At 51.6% G+C, this 15206-nt stretch overlaps 1 protein-coding gene across 1 annotated transcript in view; it reads left to right on the top strand.

The window, feature by feature from the left end:
• ZBTB7C (zinc finger and BTB domain containing 7C) overlaps positions 1-14892 on the top strand; it is a 66649-nt gene extending 51757 nt beyond the window's left edge. Inside the window, exons 2-4 of the mRNA XM_042831207.1 lie at positions 1102-1218; positions 9172-10374; positions 14280-14892. Coding sequence (XP_042687141.1) covers positions 9188-10374; positions 14280-14892 — 1800 coding nt within the window. The 5' untranslated portion in view covers positions 1102-1218; positions 9172-9187. The remainder of the gene's footprint in view (positions 1-1101; positions 1219-9171; positions 10375-14279) is intronic.
• The last annotated feature ends 314 nt before the right edge of the window (positions 14893-15206 follow it).

Raw genomic sequence — 15206 nt, 5'->3', positions numbered from 1 at the left:
AGATCACAGAATCATAGAATGGTTGGATTGGAAGGGACCTTGGAGATCACAGAATCATAGAATGGTTGGATTGGAAGGGACCTTGAAGATCACAGGGACATAGAATGGTTGGGTTGGAAGGGGCCCCAAAGCCCCCCTCCAGCCCCATCCCTGTTACAGGCTGGGTGCTCCCCACCTGCTCAGGCTGCCCAGGCCCCATCCATGGCCTTGGACACCTCCCATGATGGTGCTGTGTCCCCAGCTCTTGTGCTCTCCCTGTAAGCCAGGAATTGTCAGTAAATCCCATGCCAACGTCTTCATGCTGCAGCTTGCACACCTGGACCTGCTCACTTGTGATCTGGCTGCAAAACTATCCTGCATTTTTATGCAGGAAACTATCCTGGATTTCGTCTTTAGAGTGCTGCAGACCCAGAGTAGCATCACTGAAAATCCCTGGATTCGGTGCATGGTTACACCAGTTGAAGTAAGAACATGTTTACCCCAGTAAAGCCCAACCAAAGCATAAAATTCATCTGTTGAGGCCCAGCAGCCAAGTGCTGGCTGCAGGCAGTGCCCTTTAATCCAAAGTCTCCTCTGGACTTCTCCTTTGAGTGCAGGCACGTGAGCATCTGCAGTGTCCCTGGGAAATGTTTCCTTGTAAAGCCTTTGTGAACTCGTGCATGTGTTGATGCCACAGTTACCACGCGTGTAATTTAGGCTGACATCGTAATGACAGCATGGCGAGTTCAAAATGGAGCAGTAAATATAGTTGTTAGGGGGAAAAAAACAAAAAGATCCCTGCCCATCGTCCCGAATGCCTCCTCACGTCATGGGAAGGTGCAGATGGAGTCCAAACACCATCAGCAATTCTGGGTCCCAGCTGGAAGCTGCCCGGAGTCCAGGGCAGGCAAAGCAAATAGGCAAGAGCAGCTCTCTTTGTGGGGCAGAGCTCTCTTTGCAGATCAGAGCTTTTTCTCCTGATCTCCCTTCTTTTTGGGGGGGAGCATCCTGTACCCCCCCATCTCCTGGAACCAGCTGAACAATTAACCCTATTGACTGCCTGCTGTTTCTCCATGTGCTCAAGCTGTCTAACAGATCTTTTCTTCGGCTTTTTTTTTCCAGGTTAAACCCTGTGTTTCCCACTGGCTGTGGCTGCATTCACCATTCTGGGCCTTGCTGACACGCACACGTCTGCAGGACTGGGACAATTAATTCAGCTGCTTTTCAGCTTTCCAGCAGGTTGGTACCAGGAAACCTGGGGCTCTGCTTGCAGGAGGAGCTGAGACACAAATAAGGTCTGAATGTGACCCCTAATCTGTAGTCAAATTGCTCCATACCTTGAGAGATGGATCATATTGTCCCCTGCAGACAGGAAGCTGTCTTTGGATATGCAGTGCCTGGCCACACGGTGAGGTTATGCTCGTCTGTTACCTCTGGTCTTCAGAGAGCTCATTAGCTGCTGGGTTCACATAGCAGAAGACTGGATGAAAGCACTGTCTCCTTCCCCATCTGTCCTTGCGGCAGATTCATGTTTGCTTTGCAAACGTTCAGCTCTGGGGTTGGGGATCTGTGTGCCTCAGAGATACACGTGGGCAGGAAGAGTGATGCAGAGAAGTGTGGCTCTGCAGGAAAATGGTCATAGAATCACAAAATGGTTGGGTTGGAAGGGACCTTGAAGATCATGGAGCCATAGAATGGTTCGGTTAGAAGCCACCTTGAAGATCACAAAGCCATGGTTTGGCTAGAAGCGACCCTGAAGATCACAGAATCATAGAACAGTTGGGTTGGAAAGGACCTTGAAGATCACAGAACCATGGAATGGTTGGGTTGGAAGGGATTGAGCGTGACTGGGAGGACACTCATATGGCTAGAAACGGGGTGGATTTCATCCCGAAGATGTTCTCTCCTTTTTGCTTTGGGGTTTGCCATCAGCTTCGTAGGCATTCTCTTTTGGGAAGGTGACAGTATGACAGGGTAGGCTGAGAAATAGCCACAAGGGTAGGACCACATCAACAAGACCATCATGCTGAAGAGTTAAGTTAGAGGTGGTGCTGTAGCCGTCAAACTGGCCCAAATTATCCCGGGTTAAATTACTGTGGGAAGGCACTGGCATCTTTTAGGGGGTCTGCTGTGTGGGGCTGGGTGCTTCACCACACAATGCTATGAAATTTTTGCCCCACGGTGGGGTTGGCCATGGGAGCATAGGCTGAAGCCAGGACCCTATCTGAAGTTATGACTTTAAATTGTACCAGGGGAGGTTCAAGTTGGATATTAGGAGCAATTTCTTCTCCAGAGTGATCAGGCGCTGGCACAGTCTGCACAGGGAGATAGATGGTGGATTCCCCATCCCTGGAGGTGTTCCAGAACTGTGGAGATGTGGCACTGAAGGACGTGGGCATGGTGGGGTGGAGTTGGGCTTTGGGAACTCTGGGGTCCTTCTCCAACCTCCACGATTCTGTGATTCCGTGATTCTGTGATTCTGTGATTCTGCTCCTGATGCAGAGAACCGAGCAGAGTTCCTGCAGGCTGCATTGCTGCTCTGCAGAGGCACCTTGCAGGAACAAATCTGTGCAAAGCCACTTCTGCTCTCCGCTGCGTGTCCCTGTGGGAGCTGCTCTGCACTGGCCGTACCGGGAACATCCGTACGCTTAGAGCTAAGGGCTTCGACAGCAATTAGAAGTGAAGCAGGAAAAATCATGTTTTCGGAGGAAAATATCCCCCCCCCCCCTTCCCCCGCGTGAGGTGAAGCCGTCAATCTCCATGCTGGAGCCTGCCCATACCTGCTGCCAGCCGGCCCCATCCCGCTCCAGCGCCGCTGCGGCTCCGCTCCTCTCTGCGTTCCTGCGCCCCACACCCAGCACCAAAATAGCGATTCCCCCCCGCCCCCCCACCCCCCCCCCCCCGTGACTCAGGCGGGCAGCAGCACCACGCACATCTGCTTCTCATTCCGTGTGCTCTGACCCTTTTATTTATACTCCCCGAGCCCTTCCTTTGGCATTTCTCTCTCGGGATGGGGAAGAAAACAGGGAGCGGCTCCCAAGGCTTCCCTCTCCTTTCCTCAGCTTGTTTGGGACCCCCGGCTGGACCCTCCCAGCTCTATGGGTGTATTTATTGCATTAAGGCTGTGCCCGGCGCCTTGCCCAGTCCATTGCAATCTGTCCACCCGGAAGGCCAGCAGCCAAACCAGTTTTCCATGGTTGAGTCGGGCACATTTTCCATCGTGTTTTTTGTCAGGAAGCAAACCCACCCAATGCGTGCGCCGCTCAATGGGAGCCTTTTTTTTTTTTGGTGTGTGTGTGTGTGGAGTATTTTTTTTTTCGTCGTTGTTGTTGTAATTCCTTTTCCTCTTTCTGGCTGTGGCAAGGAATGGAGGGGCTGCCCCAGGGTGAGCCCAGGAGAGCTCAGAATGGGAGGAAATGTGGGGTTTTTTTTTGCTTTTTTTGAGGCCATACACACCGGAGGTGGCATCAAGGTGGGGATGGAGGAGAGCAGCCAAAAACACATGGGCTGAAATGCCGCCATCACCATCACTCACTCCATGAGACCCCAACCAGGCACTGTAGAGGTGCTGAAGAACCTGGTTGAATGACTCAAGGTTCATCCTGGTGGGACACGTGAGGATTTTCCTCCTGTTCTCTCATTTTCTCTCCTTTGGGATTATTATTATTATTATTTTTGCATGGGATGAGTGAGTTCCCATTTGAGTGGAGTGGTTGCACGGGATGAATGGAAAGTCAGCTGCATTATGCTTGATGTGCTTTGCTCCCCTCAGAGGATTTATGTGCATGCAGACCTGTAGGTGCGTGTGTGTTCATGTAGATCTACACCCCGCTGGCAGAGGAAGTGGAGATGTGCAGACACCTGGATCGTGTGCTGTTTTGGTGACACCACGCTCAGAAGTGTTCTGAACACCCAGGTGTGTCCAGGAGAGCACCAGGGCTCGAGTAGAGCCCTGCAGAAAGGATCCTTGCTGGGCTTGAGCACCTCCAGCAATGCAGCATGTCCCAAAAACCAGCAGAGGGAAGCAAAAGGGATGCAGGGCACTCTAGCCTCCAACCAGCCCCAGCCTCATTACCCAGGAAGCTGTTTCATTAAAAAGAAGAAATGTTTGACAACGAAGGCAGCAAGGACTGGAATCAGTTGCCCAAAGGAGTTGTGGATGCCCCATCCTTGGAAGTTCAAAGTTGGTTGGATGGGTTTTTGGGCAACCTGATCTGGTGAGAGGAGTTCCTGCCTGTGGTAGGGTTTGGAATTAGATGGGCTTTAAGGTCCCTTCCAACCCAAACCATGCTGTGATCCCATGATGGGGGTCATGAGTTGGATCAGAATGACTTTAAGGTCTCTTCCAACAGAAACCATGCATCCATGTTGGATGCAGCCACCCCACGCTCGCTCCCATAGCTTTTCCCACACTGTGGTTAATTCGTTCACCCCAGCCCTGTGAGTTGGTGCAGCCCTCAAAGCACCAACCAGAGCAGGGCTGTGCCTTCCGTACAGCTCCAGTAATTATGTTAATTTGCCTGCTCAGGCTCTTTTATCACTAGGATCCCCGTTTGCCAAAACCTGCTCAGCACAAGAGATGGCCCCGTAATATGGCATTCGGTTTTAATCCAGCTGCTGCCCACAGCGAGCCACAGTTCCTGATTTTGGAGATTTATATGAACTCTAAAACTGGAAAGCGTGCTGGGTAATTTCAAGAAGCCAGAAAGAAAAAACACAGTCCTTCAATTATAGGAAGCAGTGAGCTGAGCTCTGTTCTTGCCAGAGCTCCTGTTTGCTTTTATCTGGGACCCCAAAAATGTTTTCAGCAGCCACGTTGCATTGGTCCCACCGTGTGTGGGGCTGCTGGGTGCAACCTGGGATCCACTGAGTATTCAAACCCCAAGCTTTGTCCTGGAGCCCAGGAGCTGGATGTGAAGTGGTGCTCAGGTTGGGGTGGGACCTTGGTGCCAGTGTGGGGATGCTGGGGCTTTCAGGCCGGTTTGAGGATGGTGCTAGAGGAAATAACAAGAAATCTCACAGTCTGACTTATGTCCCCAAGTGTTTGGGGCTGTTGCAGCTGATGGCAACCAGATCCTACAGAAGGTCATCAAGTCTGACTCTTGTTTTCTGTATGGGTCCTGGAAATGGGAAAGAATGGCTGTTAATAGAACAGAGAAGTGCTAAATTACGACGCTGCCAGGACTGATGGGCTGGAAGGGGTTCTCCAACCCCTTTTACTTTGGATTCCCTGATGGGACTTCACGTGAATTTTGCTTTTGGATGAATCATGAAATCACTGAGGTTGGAGAAGATCCCAAGATACTAAGGAGTGTGTGTAGGGTCCCTGCAGGCTCAGCGTGCCAAGGAGATGGCAGCTGTTAATAAGGGTAAATCCTGGTGTGCCCAAGAATTTCATTCCAAGTGTTGATACTTGGAAAATCCGATTAGTATTGGAGAGCTACCATGCTAGAGTCCACCCATGTGATCTCAATCCCTGAAGCATTATTTCTGCCTCTAAACCCCGTCCCCCTTCCCAGCAGCAGCCCACAGTGCCCCCTCCCCTCCTCGCTCTGAGCATCCTCCTCGTCAGCATGACCCTGTTTGCATCCTTCCTCACACAAAAGCATCACCTTGGAAACCTCTGCCCTTGTCTACCTTGCCTAGATCTAAGCAAAAGCACCTTTCTTTTCTTTCTTTCTTTTTTTTTTTTTTTTTTTTGGAGAGGGGGAAGGGAGTTTGGGGTGGAGAATCCTATTATGAGCCATTTTCCTGGCTCAGCCTCGCTGTCCCAGGGCAGGATTTGTCCCAGAGGCAACGCCGCTCCCCATCAGCTGGCAATATTTCCGTTCAACTGCTCCCCTCCCACCGCACCCCTGGGCCTGCCGTCCATCATCCCCATGAGAAATCCGATGATTCCCCTGCAGGGAGGCAGCAGTGGGTGCTCAGCACCGCGGCAGAGCGATGGAGGTGAAGCCCCACCTTCCAGCCGCAGGGAGAAGCGCTGGGTACGAAGGCGGGTGGTTAATCACACCTTGTGCCAGAGACAAGATGTTCGGCGGGGAGGCGTGCTTAGGGAAATACCTGCCTTCTTGGTTTTTACATCCTCCAGCCCTTCAACGTGATCCCAGCACTCACTCTGAGCCTCTGAGGATGGGGCGAGTGGGTCTGTGCTGGGAGAGTTGTCCACCGCCGTCCCCCCATTCCCTGCTGGTGGATAAGTGATGGGAAGGGGGGAAAGAACCTTTCCAAGGCAGCAGTAGCGTGGGAGCATCCCTGTTGATGCAGAACATCCCCAGTCTGGAGCTGTGCAAATCAGCCGTACCTGACAGAAAGGAGCTGTTCTGTTTTGACAGATGAGGGTAATCTCACATGCACATCTTAATTGCTTCATTAGGAAGGTGCAAATAAACCCCGGGGCAAAAAGGGCTGTACGTGTGGGGCTGGTGGATGGAGGAGGGAGAGCAGCCAGCCCACCCTGGCTGCAGGGATTGGGAAAGAGCAGCGGGAAGGAAAAGAAGCAGCAGAGCCAAAGTGTCAGTCCCTTGAGTGCTGAGCACCACAGACACAGGAGTTGGCATGGAAAAGGAATGGGGATAAGCAGAGCAGCTTGGATCCTGCTGGCTGCCTCACCTGCAGCTGGATGGGGTGGCTGGCACACTCAGCACATTAAGTGTGGTCCATATCCTTTTGGGATGCTTTCCTGGATGGTTCTGAGGTGACCAGGATGCTCAGTGCCCTGAATGTGGGTCCAGAACCCACTGGGATGTTTTGCTGGATGGTTAGATTATTCAGATACAGAGCTTCTGCCTGCAGGGACTGAGCACTGAGGATGCTGTGCTCCATGAGGAAGGTGATGGTTACGATTCGGAGGAGTTTGAGCAGTCCTGTTGCTGTGCATCACAGGTGGCTGTTCTTTTAGATTGGGGCATTTCTTTCAAATGTGGGCATTATTTTCCAAGTAGCTCCGTGTGCCTGCTCCTACACGACGGAAGCGTGACCAATATAGAATCACAAGGTTGGAAAAGACCTCTGAGATCCCCAAGCTCAACCCCAGCCCACCTTCACCATGCCCACTGACCAAGTGCCACATCTCCAAGGTACTGCAACACTTCCAGGGACAGGAACTCTAACACCTCCCTGTTTATCTTGTGCCAGTGCCTGACCACTCTTTGGAGAAAAACTCCAACCTGAGAGTAGCATCTTGCAGGACCCTTACATGAGAAAATGGGCTTTTTTTCTTTTTTCATGTGGAAGAAGTGAAGGCGTTAGAAGCATTCCCATAAATGCAGCCTTCAAGATGTCATCGTCAGAACATGACTACGTTAGGTGCCCTTCACCTTTTCTCCTTCCTAAGTTTATCTTATGAGTGGGATTTTCTTTGTAACTCCATGAGGTTGGTTCAGGATTCGTATGGGGGAGTCACATGTGTCCTCAGACACTGGGGCTGTGGATGCTGGTTTTGTGCCTGGGATTTCTAAGGACCCCACCCTGTGCTTGGGAGAGGTAGAGGAGGAAGCTGGAGGAAGGCTCTGCTCCCACCCAGCCCAGTTGTCCTTCCCCAGGTGTGGGAACCACAAGGACACTTCTCATCCTGAGTGCCCAAGGGGAAAATTGCCCTCTCTGCAAATGTGTGTAAACAAATTGGCAGGGTTGCTTGTCTTGCTTCCTACCCACCCCCAAACTATCCAGATGAGATAAAATCACCTTCAATTTTCTGGCATCCTGTGAAGTTATTGGCTTTCCTGAGTGCTTCGCTTAACAGAACCACATCACGAGAGGACCAGGAGGGGAAAACAAAGGAAAATGAGCACATTTACACCAGCGCCAGCTGTGCGTTTTTTCAGAAGCACAGCATTGCAGAATCATGAAGGTTGGAAATAACCTCTAAGATCACTAAGTTGAACCTCAGCCCATCCCCACTGACCATGTGTAGGCACAACGGCAGCCCTTTCCAGTTCCTGTTAACGCAGGGAGTCATAGCAGTGTTCCCCCATCTTCCAGTTCCAGTTTGCTTGCTCTCTTGCTGATGATGCCTGAATTGGAGAGGATGGACCAAACGTCTGGGGAGAAGCAAGGATACCTCTGCAAACAATTGTCAGGGTGGTCTGATGTCTTGTTTTTGGTATCTTCTGCACTCAGAGCATGATCTGGCGACTTACAATTAACATAGACTGACATGAAGATGCATTTCTTCGTGTGACAACCTTTTCGTGCTAATTCTTCTTCCAAACAAAAATGAAAATGACCAAGACTGCAGCAGACATTTAATTTCTCTTACTGTTTTCATCATGGAATCCTTAAGGTTGGAGAAGATCTCTAAGGTCCCCAAGCCCAGCCATAGCCCATCCCCACCGTGCTCGCTGACCGTGTTTCATTTTAGGATATCCTAAGAAGGAAGGTGTCTCCTCCTTCCTGGCTCAGGGACTGTTTATGATCATGCACTCACCTTGGAGAACACATCAGATTTGCTTTCGTTTATGGGCAGTTAAAAAAGAGATTTTCTACGGAGCTGGCATAGCTGGTTAACACGGTGAATCCCAGCATGCTGTAATGAATCGATTTGTTTCAGACAACAGCCATAATTAGCACGGAGCTGATGCTCAGGCTGGGGGATGCAAAGCTGCATCTTCAAGTCCTTGGCCTCAGCCTCCAGAACCTGTGGCACCTGGTCCTGTGCCAATGAGTCCAAGGACAGGACTGGAGCAATCACAGCTCCGGGGTGAAGTCAGTCCCCAAAGCATTGTGTGGGTGGGAGGGCACTCCCTGCACAGTCCCGTTTTGGAGGTGTAGGTGCCAACACTCAGCAGTGTGAAGCAATGCAGCATCACCCTTTCCCCACACAGCAGATCCAGTGTGTGCCTGGAAAGATGTTGGCTGTGGGAGGATGTGGAGGAAGCACGATGGGGAGAGGGAATTGTTGCACAAAGTTCCTGGGGGAAGGGTGTGCAAGAGGAACATGCGGTGGTTATGAAAGGTGGAGAGGGTGGGGACAGAGGAGGAAGGAGACAGAGGAAGTAAGGGAGAGGGAAGCAGAATTAAATCCCAGAGGATGTGGAAGGGTTTAAAGGTGATGCAGAGACAAAAGTGGAAGCAGGAGGTGTGAGTGGGGCAGTGGGGAGGAAGACACTATGGGGAGGGAGTGTCGTTTGGGTGTTACTGATTGGAAAACCCCAGTTCATGTCCTGCTGTCTGTGTTCTGTCCCATCCTAGGGCACTAAATGAGAATATGGCCAATGGCATTGAAGATCTTATTGGGATCCCCTTCCCTAACCACAGCAGCGAGGTCCTATGTGGTCTAAATGAACAGCGACACGATGGTCTCCTCTGCGATGTCATCCTCATCGTCCAGGACCAGGAGTACCGGACCCATCGCTCTGTCCTTGCTGCCTGCAGCAAGTACTTCAAAAAACTCTTCACTACCGGCACTTTAACTGACCAGCCCTATGTTTACGAGATTGACTTTGTCAAGCCTGAAGCACTTTCTGCCATCCTCGAGTTTGCCTACACCTCAACCCTCACCATCACCACTTCCAACGTCAAGCACATCCTCAGCGCTGCCAAGATGCTGGAGATCCAGTGCATCATTAACGTCTGCCTGGAAATCATGGAGCCCAGCAGAGGGGAGGAGGAGGAAGACGACAAAGAGGACGAAGATGACGACGAAGACGAAGATGAAGATGAGGAGGAAGAAGAGGAGGAGGAGGAAGAAGAAGTGGAAGATTTTGTCAATCAGGAGAACCTTACTGATGGCCAAGAAGTAAGCTGTCACCAAAGTCCTTCCAAGTCTGATCTTACTGAGGAAGCGTTCACCGAAGCACCTAAAGACTTTCCCAATCACTACCCGGCCAACAACTCCTCCGGGCACTTGGGCGTGATAAGAGACTTTTCCATCGAGTCCTTGCTGAGGGAAAACTTGTACCCCAAGGCAAACATCCCAGAAAGGAGGCCAGCCCTCTCTCCTTTTGCCCCTCCCTTCTTCCCCCATCTGTGGAATGGTGATTTTAGCAGCTTTCCCCAACTCGAAGAGCCGCAGATAGACAATGGCCCCTTGGATCTGGTGATCAATAAGAGGAAGATCAAGGAAGAGGAGGAGAAGGAAGAGCTGCCTCCTCCTCCTTTCCCTAATGACTTCTTCAAGGACATGTTTACCAACACCCCAGCAGCTCCCTTAGGGCACATTAAGGCAGAGACCGACTACAGCGCTTATCTCAATTTCCTCAGCGCTACTCAGTTCGCAGGAGTTTTTCCTCCGTGGCCCCTGGAGGAAGAGAGGAAGATAAAGCCCAAGGCATCCCAGCAGTGTCCCATCTGCAACAAAGTCATCATGGGGGCTGGGAAGCTGCCCCGACACATGAGGACCCACACAGGGGAGAAGCCGTATATGTGCAATATCTGTGAGGTCCGCTTTACCAGGTGTGCACCCGGCGTGCTGGGGGGAGAGGGGGGCTGGTTCCGGAGCTGTTTGTCCCTTTTGTCCCCAGAAACATAGCAGAGAGAGCAGGGCCTGGTCCCCGACCCTTTGAGAAAGAGGGAGGGAGAAGAGGGAGAGAAAGAAAATGAACTCACCCATTTCGGTGAGCTGTAGATCATAGCTGCTCACAGGACAAAACTTGAGGAACCAGTGGGATATTTTCAATCTCGTCGTCATTTAGCACAATGGGAAAAGAGGGAGCTGGAAAAAAATGGCAGCTTGTGGTCAGAGAGCCAAGAGAGCTTCATCCCTACCACGCTGGGAGGTGCGTTGAGTGGGAAGGACGCTGAGTGGAGGGAAGTCATTAGTTTGGGTTTGTGCATCATTTGGGTGTTGCTGTAGGCACCAATCAAATTGCACTTGTTTGATCATGACAGTGTCTGTGCTTTCTGAGGCTGGATCAGTCCTAAGATTACATTTTGGTTTGCAAGGGTTGCATTCGTTGCCTCTGCCATCGGCACCTCTGCATCAACCTACATGAAATTGGGTAGCTCACATTGGGTGAGACCAGCCCTAAAGCCAGGCTGCTCACAGAGGGGCACCACTGCACTTCTCTGCACTCAGCAGAGCTTCAGAAGTGAAAAACTGGAGCAGGCTCCAGTAGAGCTATGCCCATGTCATGCTGCATCTTGCTCTGAAAGCCTGGGCACATTTAACTGTGGAGCAGAGACAAATAGATTCCTGGACCTGCTCTTGCTGGGTATAATTAATACCTAATGAGTACAATCTTTACCATAATAATAATAAAGCTTTCTGACAGGGGGATGGTGCTTCAGCTCCTGGCTGTGAGCCCCATTAGGCTGAGCCAGAGGACAATAATACTCACAGTGGGCAAAGCAGAGATGGTGACAATGGCTGGGTCCCTGGGGTGCTTCATGTGCAGCCTCCTCTCTTGACTCTGTGATAACATTTGAGCAGAATTCATGTAGATGATGAGCAAAACTATGTTTCCACACTCCCAAAAATCACAGAATCACAGAATCACAGAATTGTAGGGGCTGGAAGGGACCTCCAGAGATCATAGAGTCCAACCCCCCTGCCAAAGCAGGTTCCCTGGGAAACCTATTTCCCAGGGAAATAATAAGTTTCCATGCTCCTTTCCATCAACATGGCAGCCTCTGCATTACGATGCATTGACACCATTCCCATAATGGGGATAATCTGGAGGCTATAGTGCACAGCTCCCCAAATCTGATAGGAATGACAGCTGTATCGTTGGCTTTGGATCGGGAAACTGAGACACAGAGTGATGTCAGCACTGTGAAAATGTCTAGGAAGGCTCAGAGGAGAGTTTGGGTATCCTGACCTGTGGTCCAAGCAGTGATAGAAGGGCAGGGTCAGTGACATGGAGGAGGAGTACTGTGGGTTGGTTTTCTGGACGAATCTCTCCTGTGCATCCTTTCTGCACTTGTGGAACTGTGCAGGAGCAGAATTATATAGACAGATACAGAAAATGGGGTTTTTGGCTGGGGCTCCCCCAAACTCCCCACTGGATGCAATCACCATCACTTTGTGGGTCTTCACATTCAGGGTCTGCCTCTTCCACTCCCCTCTTGCAGGGCCATCTGCCCTCAGGATTTCACTTAATAGCTCGTTAATTGTTTCAGCAAAGACTGTTCAGGTTCTGGTTTGCTGTGGTGCACTGCTCGAGCCCTATAGAGAACACTGCAAAAAGTTCAGCTTTCCCACCAGGACAGCCCCAGAGGGCTCAAGGAGAAACTATTGCAGACAGAAAGGTTAATGTTATTTGCTCACATTATTCGTGCTGTGACAGCTTGCAGAGCCTTCATCGCTCTCCTAATGCAATTGCACTGAGGATGTTCACACAGAGAGGATGTGTTTCTCCCTCTGCTTTATCCAGCATCCTCCACTGCACCCCACAGCTGCCCCAAATGCAGCACCCAGCTGAGAAGAGCACCCACCGTGGTCACCCTGTATGCAGGATTTACAGCCTTGGCATGCCGTGTGTTTATTAGGAACAGCGATTCTGTGAGGTTAAACATGGCATACGTGGGTTTAAATTCTATTATAGGTGAAGCTGGGAGCTCTGCTTTTCATTACCGTTTTCCAACACTTCCCATTATGTGACCCGGTGTCCATCTGCCTGCAGCTCCACTGAACGTTATCCATTTGGGCTGCAATTTTCTGTGCTGCTTTGTCTGCTTGTGAGAACTGATTTCAGCACTTTGGGAGACTGAGGGGAAATACGGCTTCACTAAGATCTCAGAATAATGGCATCTTAAACAGTTTCTCATCTGGCTCTTGGGTTCTGGCCCAAGGAGGCACTTCCTTCTGCCTTCCAAAGTGCTGCACGAGCTGCAAACCTTGGGAAAGCATTGGGGCTGCTCCTTACAGGTGGTGACCAAGTGGCTCTGTTGCCAGGGACACCTCTTTGCATCCTTCATGGAGTCCTGTATCTCTGCCTAGAGGCTTTCAGGCCCCTTTAGGTGAGACTTTGGTGCCTGCAGAACCCACGGAGCCCTGCCTAGGGTAGTCCCAGATGTGATGTATGGGGCCATGGACTCAGGTTGCGCTTCCATTGCCCTCCTTCATCCATCCCCACCACCCAGGTGACCTCTGCAGCACCACTGAGGCAAGCAGAAGCAGATGTGCATCCCAGCAGATGAGCAGAGCTCCAAGACCATGGGCTCTATGTCCCCTAGGCACAGCTGGGTGAAAGACACAAGCATGGCTACAAGTACTGGGTCAGCTCTGTCCTGTGCATGGAGCAGCATCAGCTTGCATGTAGACGCCAGCACTGAATCGTCTCGCCAAACATAGCAGAATGGCAGGAATCAGTATGTAGGCAGCAGAATGTGGGTTCTGAGAGCTCAGCCTGCCAGCATCAATATATTTGGGCTTGTTTTTTCCTCTGCTGTCATCCTTATATCCTTTATGTACTGATGACATTACTCCCATCTAGTCTCCCGATGTCTTGGAGGGATTGAACTGAAAGCATTCCCAAAATCAATGGAATTCTCCCACATTTACTTCCCATGTAGAAACCCCTCTCGTGTGTTGTGGCTCAGTTCACGTGAAGCCAGCTTCTCTTATTACAGCTGTGTTCCTCAGCTGTAAGTTTTGCAGTGTGCAGAAGGAAAAACCACAAAATAAAGAATAAGTAAATAAATAAATAGCTTCTGGGCTGCCAGCTTGGGAAAATATTCTGGTAGCTCTCCGTTGTTGCTTGCCACCTTAAAAATCAGGTGAGCTGTATAGATGGATGCCATGGGGATGAGTGCTGCACCATCCCCTGCGTCTAAACCTTTTGTGAGCAGGTGCCATCGGTGCTGCCAGCCTCCAGCTGCAAACCCGGGCTGCGGAGACACCTAGCGGCCAGATGTGGTCATCTACGCGTGGAATTTATTCCGGATAGTTTCTGTGCGTGCGTTGAAGCATCTGCCAGGAAAAGTGTCGGATCCTACATTCCCGGAGGCACCCAAGTTTGTTCCAGACGGGGCTGATGGAGCTGTGGGTGTTATGGTTCACTGCAGGGCAGTGGGATCGGGTGGCCTTTAAAGGTCCTTTCCAACACCGTGACCCTAAGGTTCTGTGACTTTAACGATCATTCATGGAAAGGTTGGCTTGGGAAGGCCATTAACGATTCCTTAGAAGCATAACACCAGAGAAATGCTTTGGGTTGAAGGGACCTTGTCGCTGTTCATTGCAGGGAGTCGGATGCGATGACCTTTAAGGGCCCCTTCCAACTCAAGCAATTCTATGCTTCTACAATTTTTTGCCATTTGTTCAGGGTGGGTTTGTGGGATTTTTCCCAACCTGAGCCATTTTGGGTTGGTCCACAGAACGCCGCAGTGCAGGAATGAAGCTGAATTCTATTCTTTTGCAGGCAGGACAAGCTCAAAATCCACATGCGGAAGCACACGGGAGAGCGGCCCTACCTGTGCATCCACTGCAATGCCAAATTCGTCCACAACTACGACCTGAAGAACCACATGCGCATCCACACGGGCGTCCGGCCCTACCAGTGTGAGTTCTGCTACAAGAGCTTCACCCGCTCCGATCACCTCCACCGCCACGTCAAGCGGCAGAGCTGCCGGATGGCGCGGCCGCGCCGGGGCCGCAAGCCGGCAGCATGGCGGGCAGCCGGTTTGCTCTTCGGTCCCAGCGGCCCACCGGTGGAGAAGGCCTTCATGGTGCCGCCGGCTATGGAGGAAGTCGGCGGCCTTCCCATGTGCCTTCCCGGCCCCAGCCCCGAGCACTTTCTGAGCGGGACGAAGGCGGCCTTCAGCCTGCAGGAGCTGGAGGACACCCAGAGGAAGCTGCTGCGGCGAGCACAGCTGGACATGGAGCGGAACGCGGGCATCTTCGCCTTCGCCCTCGGCCACGGCGACAACCTGGCGGCCCAACCCTTCTTCCCGCTGGCCGACCCGTGGGGCACGGGGTTCAATGGCCTGGCGGGGCTGGGCCACGTGGCGCCCATCTCTGAGGCCACCAACTAGCCCGCGCTGGGGCCGCTGCCTTCCTCCCCGCCAGGCTCCGCCGTGTGCTCGGGGTTGGGTCACCCGATGTCGGTGGCCCCGTCCAAGGCTGCTGTTGTCCTCAACGCTCCCAAAATGTCACTTGCCTTAGCATGGGGCATGGCCATCCCAGGGACTCTCTGCCTGGGGGACACTGGGCACCCATGAGCTGTCCAGACTTGGGTTTGGTATGTTACATTCCTTGGCCGTTAGGGTCAAAAGGACTTTTGGGAGTTGGTTGGTTTTTTTTGTTGTTGTTATTGTTCATGTTGTTTTGTTTGTTTGGTTTTTTTTTT

The sequence above is a fragment of the Centrocercus urophasianus genome, unplaced genomic scaffold, assembly GCF_019232065.1.
Source record: "Centrocercus urophasianus isolate 14NV4802_14NV808 unplaced genomic scaffold, USGS_Curo_1.0 seq_35, whole genome shotgun sequence".
NCBI lineage: Eukaryota > Metazoa > Chordata > Aves > Galliformes > Phasianidae > Centrocercus > Centrocercus urophasianus.
Note: the sequence above shows the minus strand (reverse complement) of the source record. Positions and strands in the feature narration are given on the sequence as shown.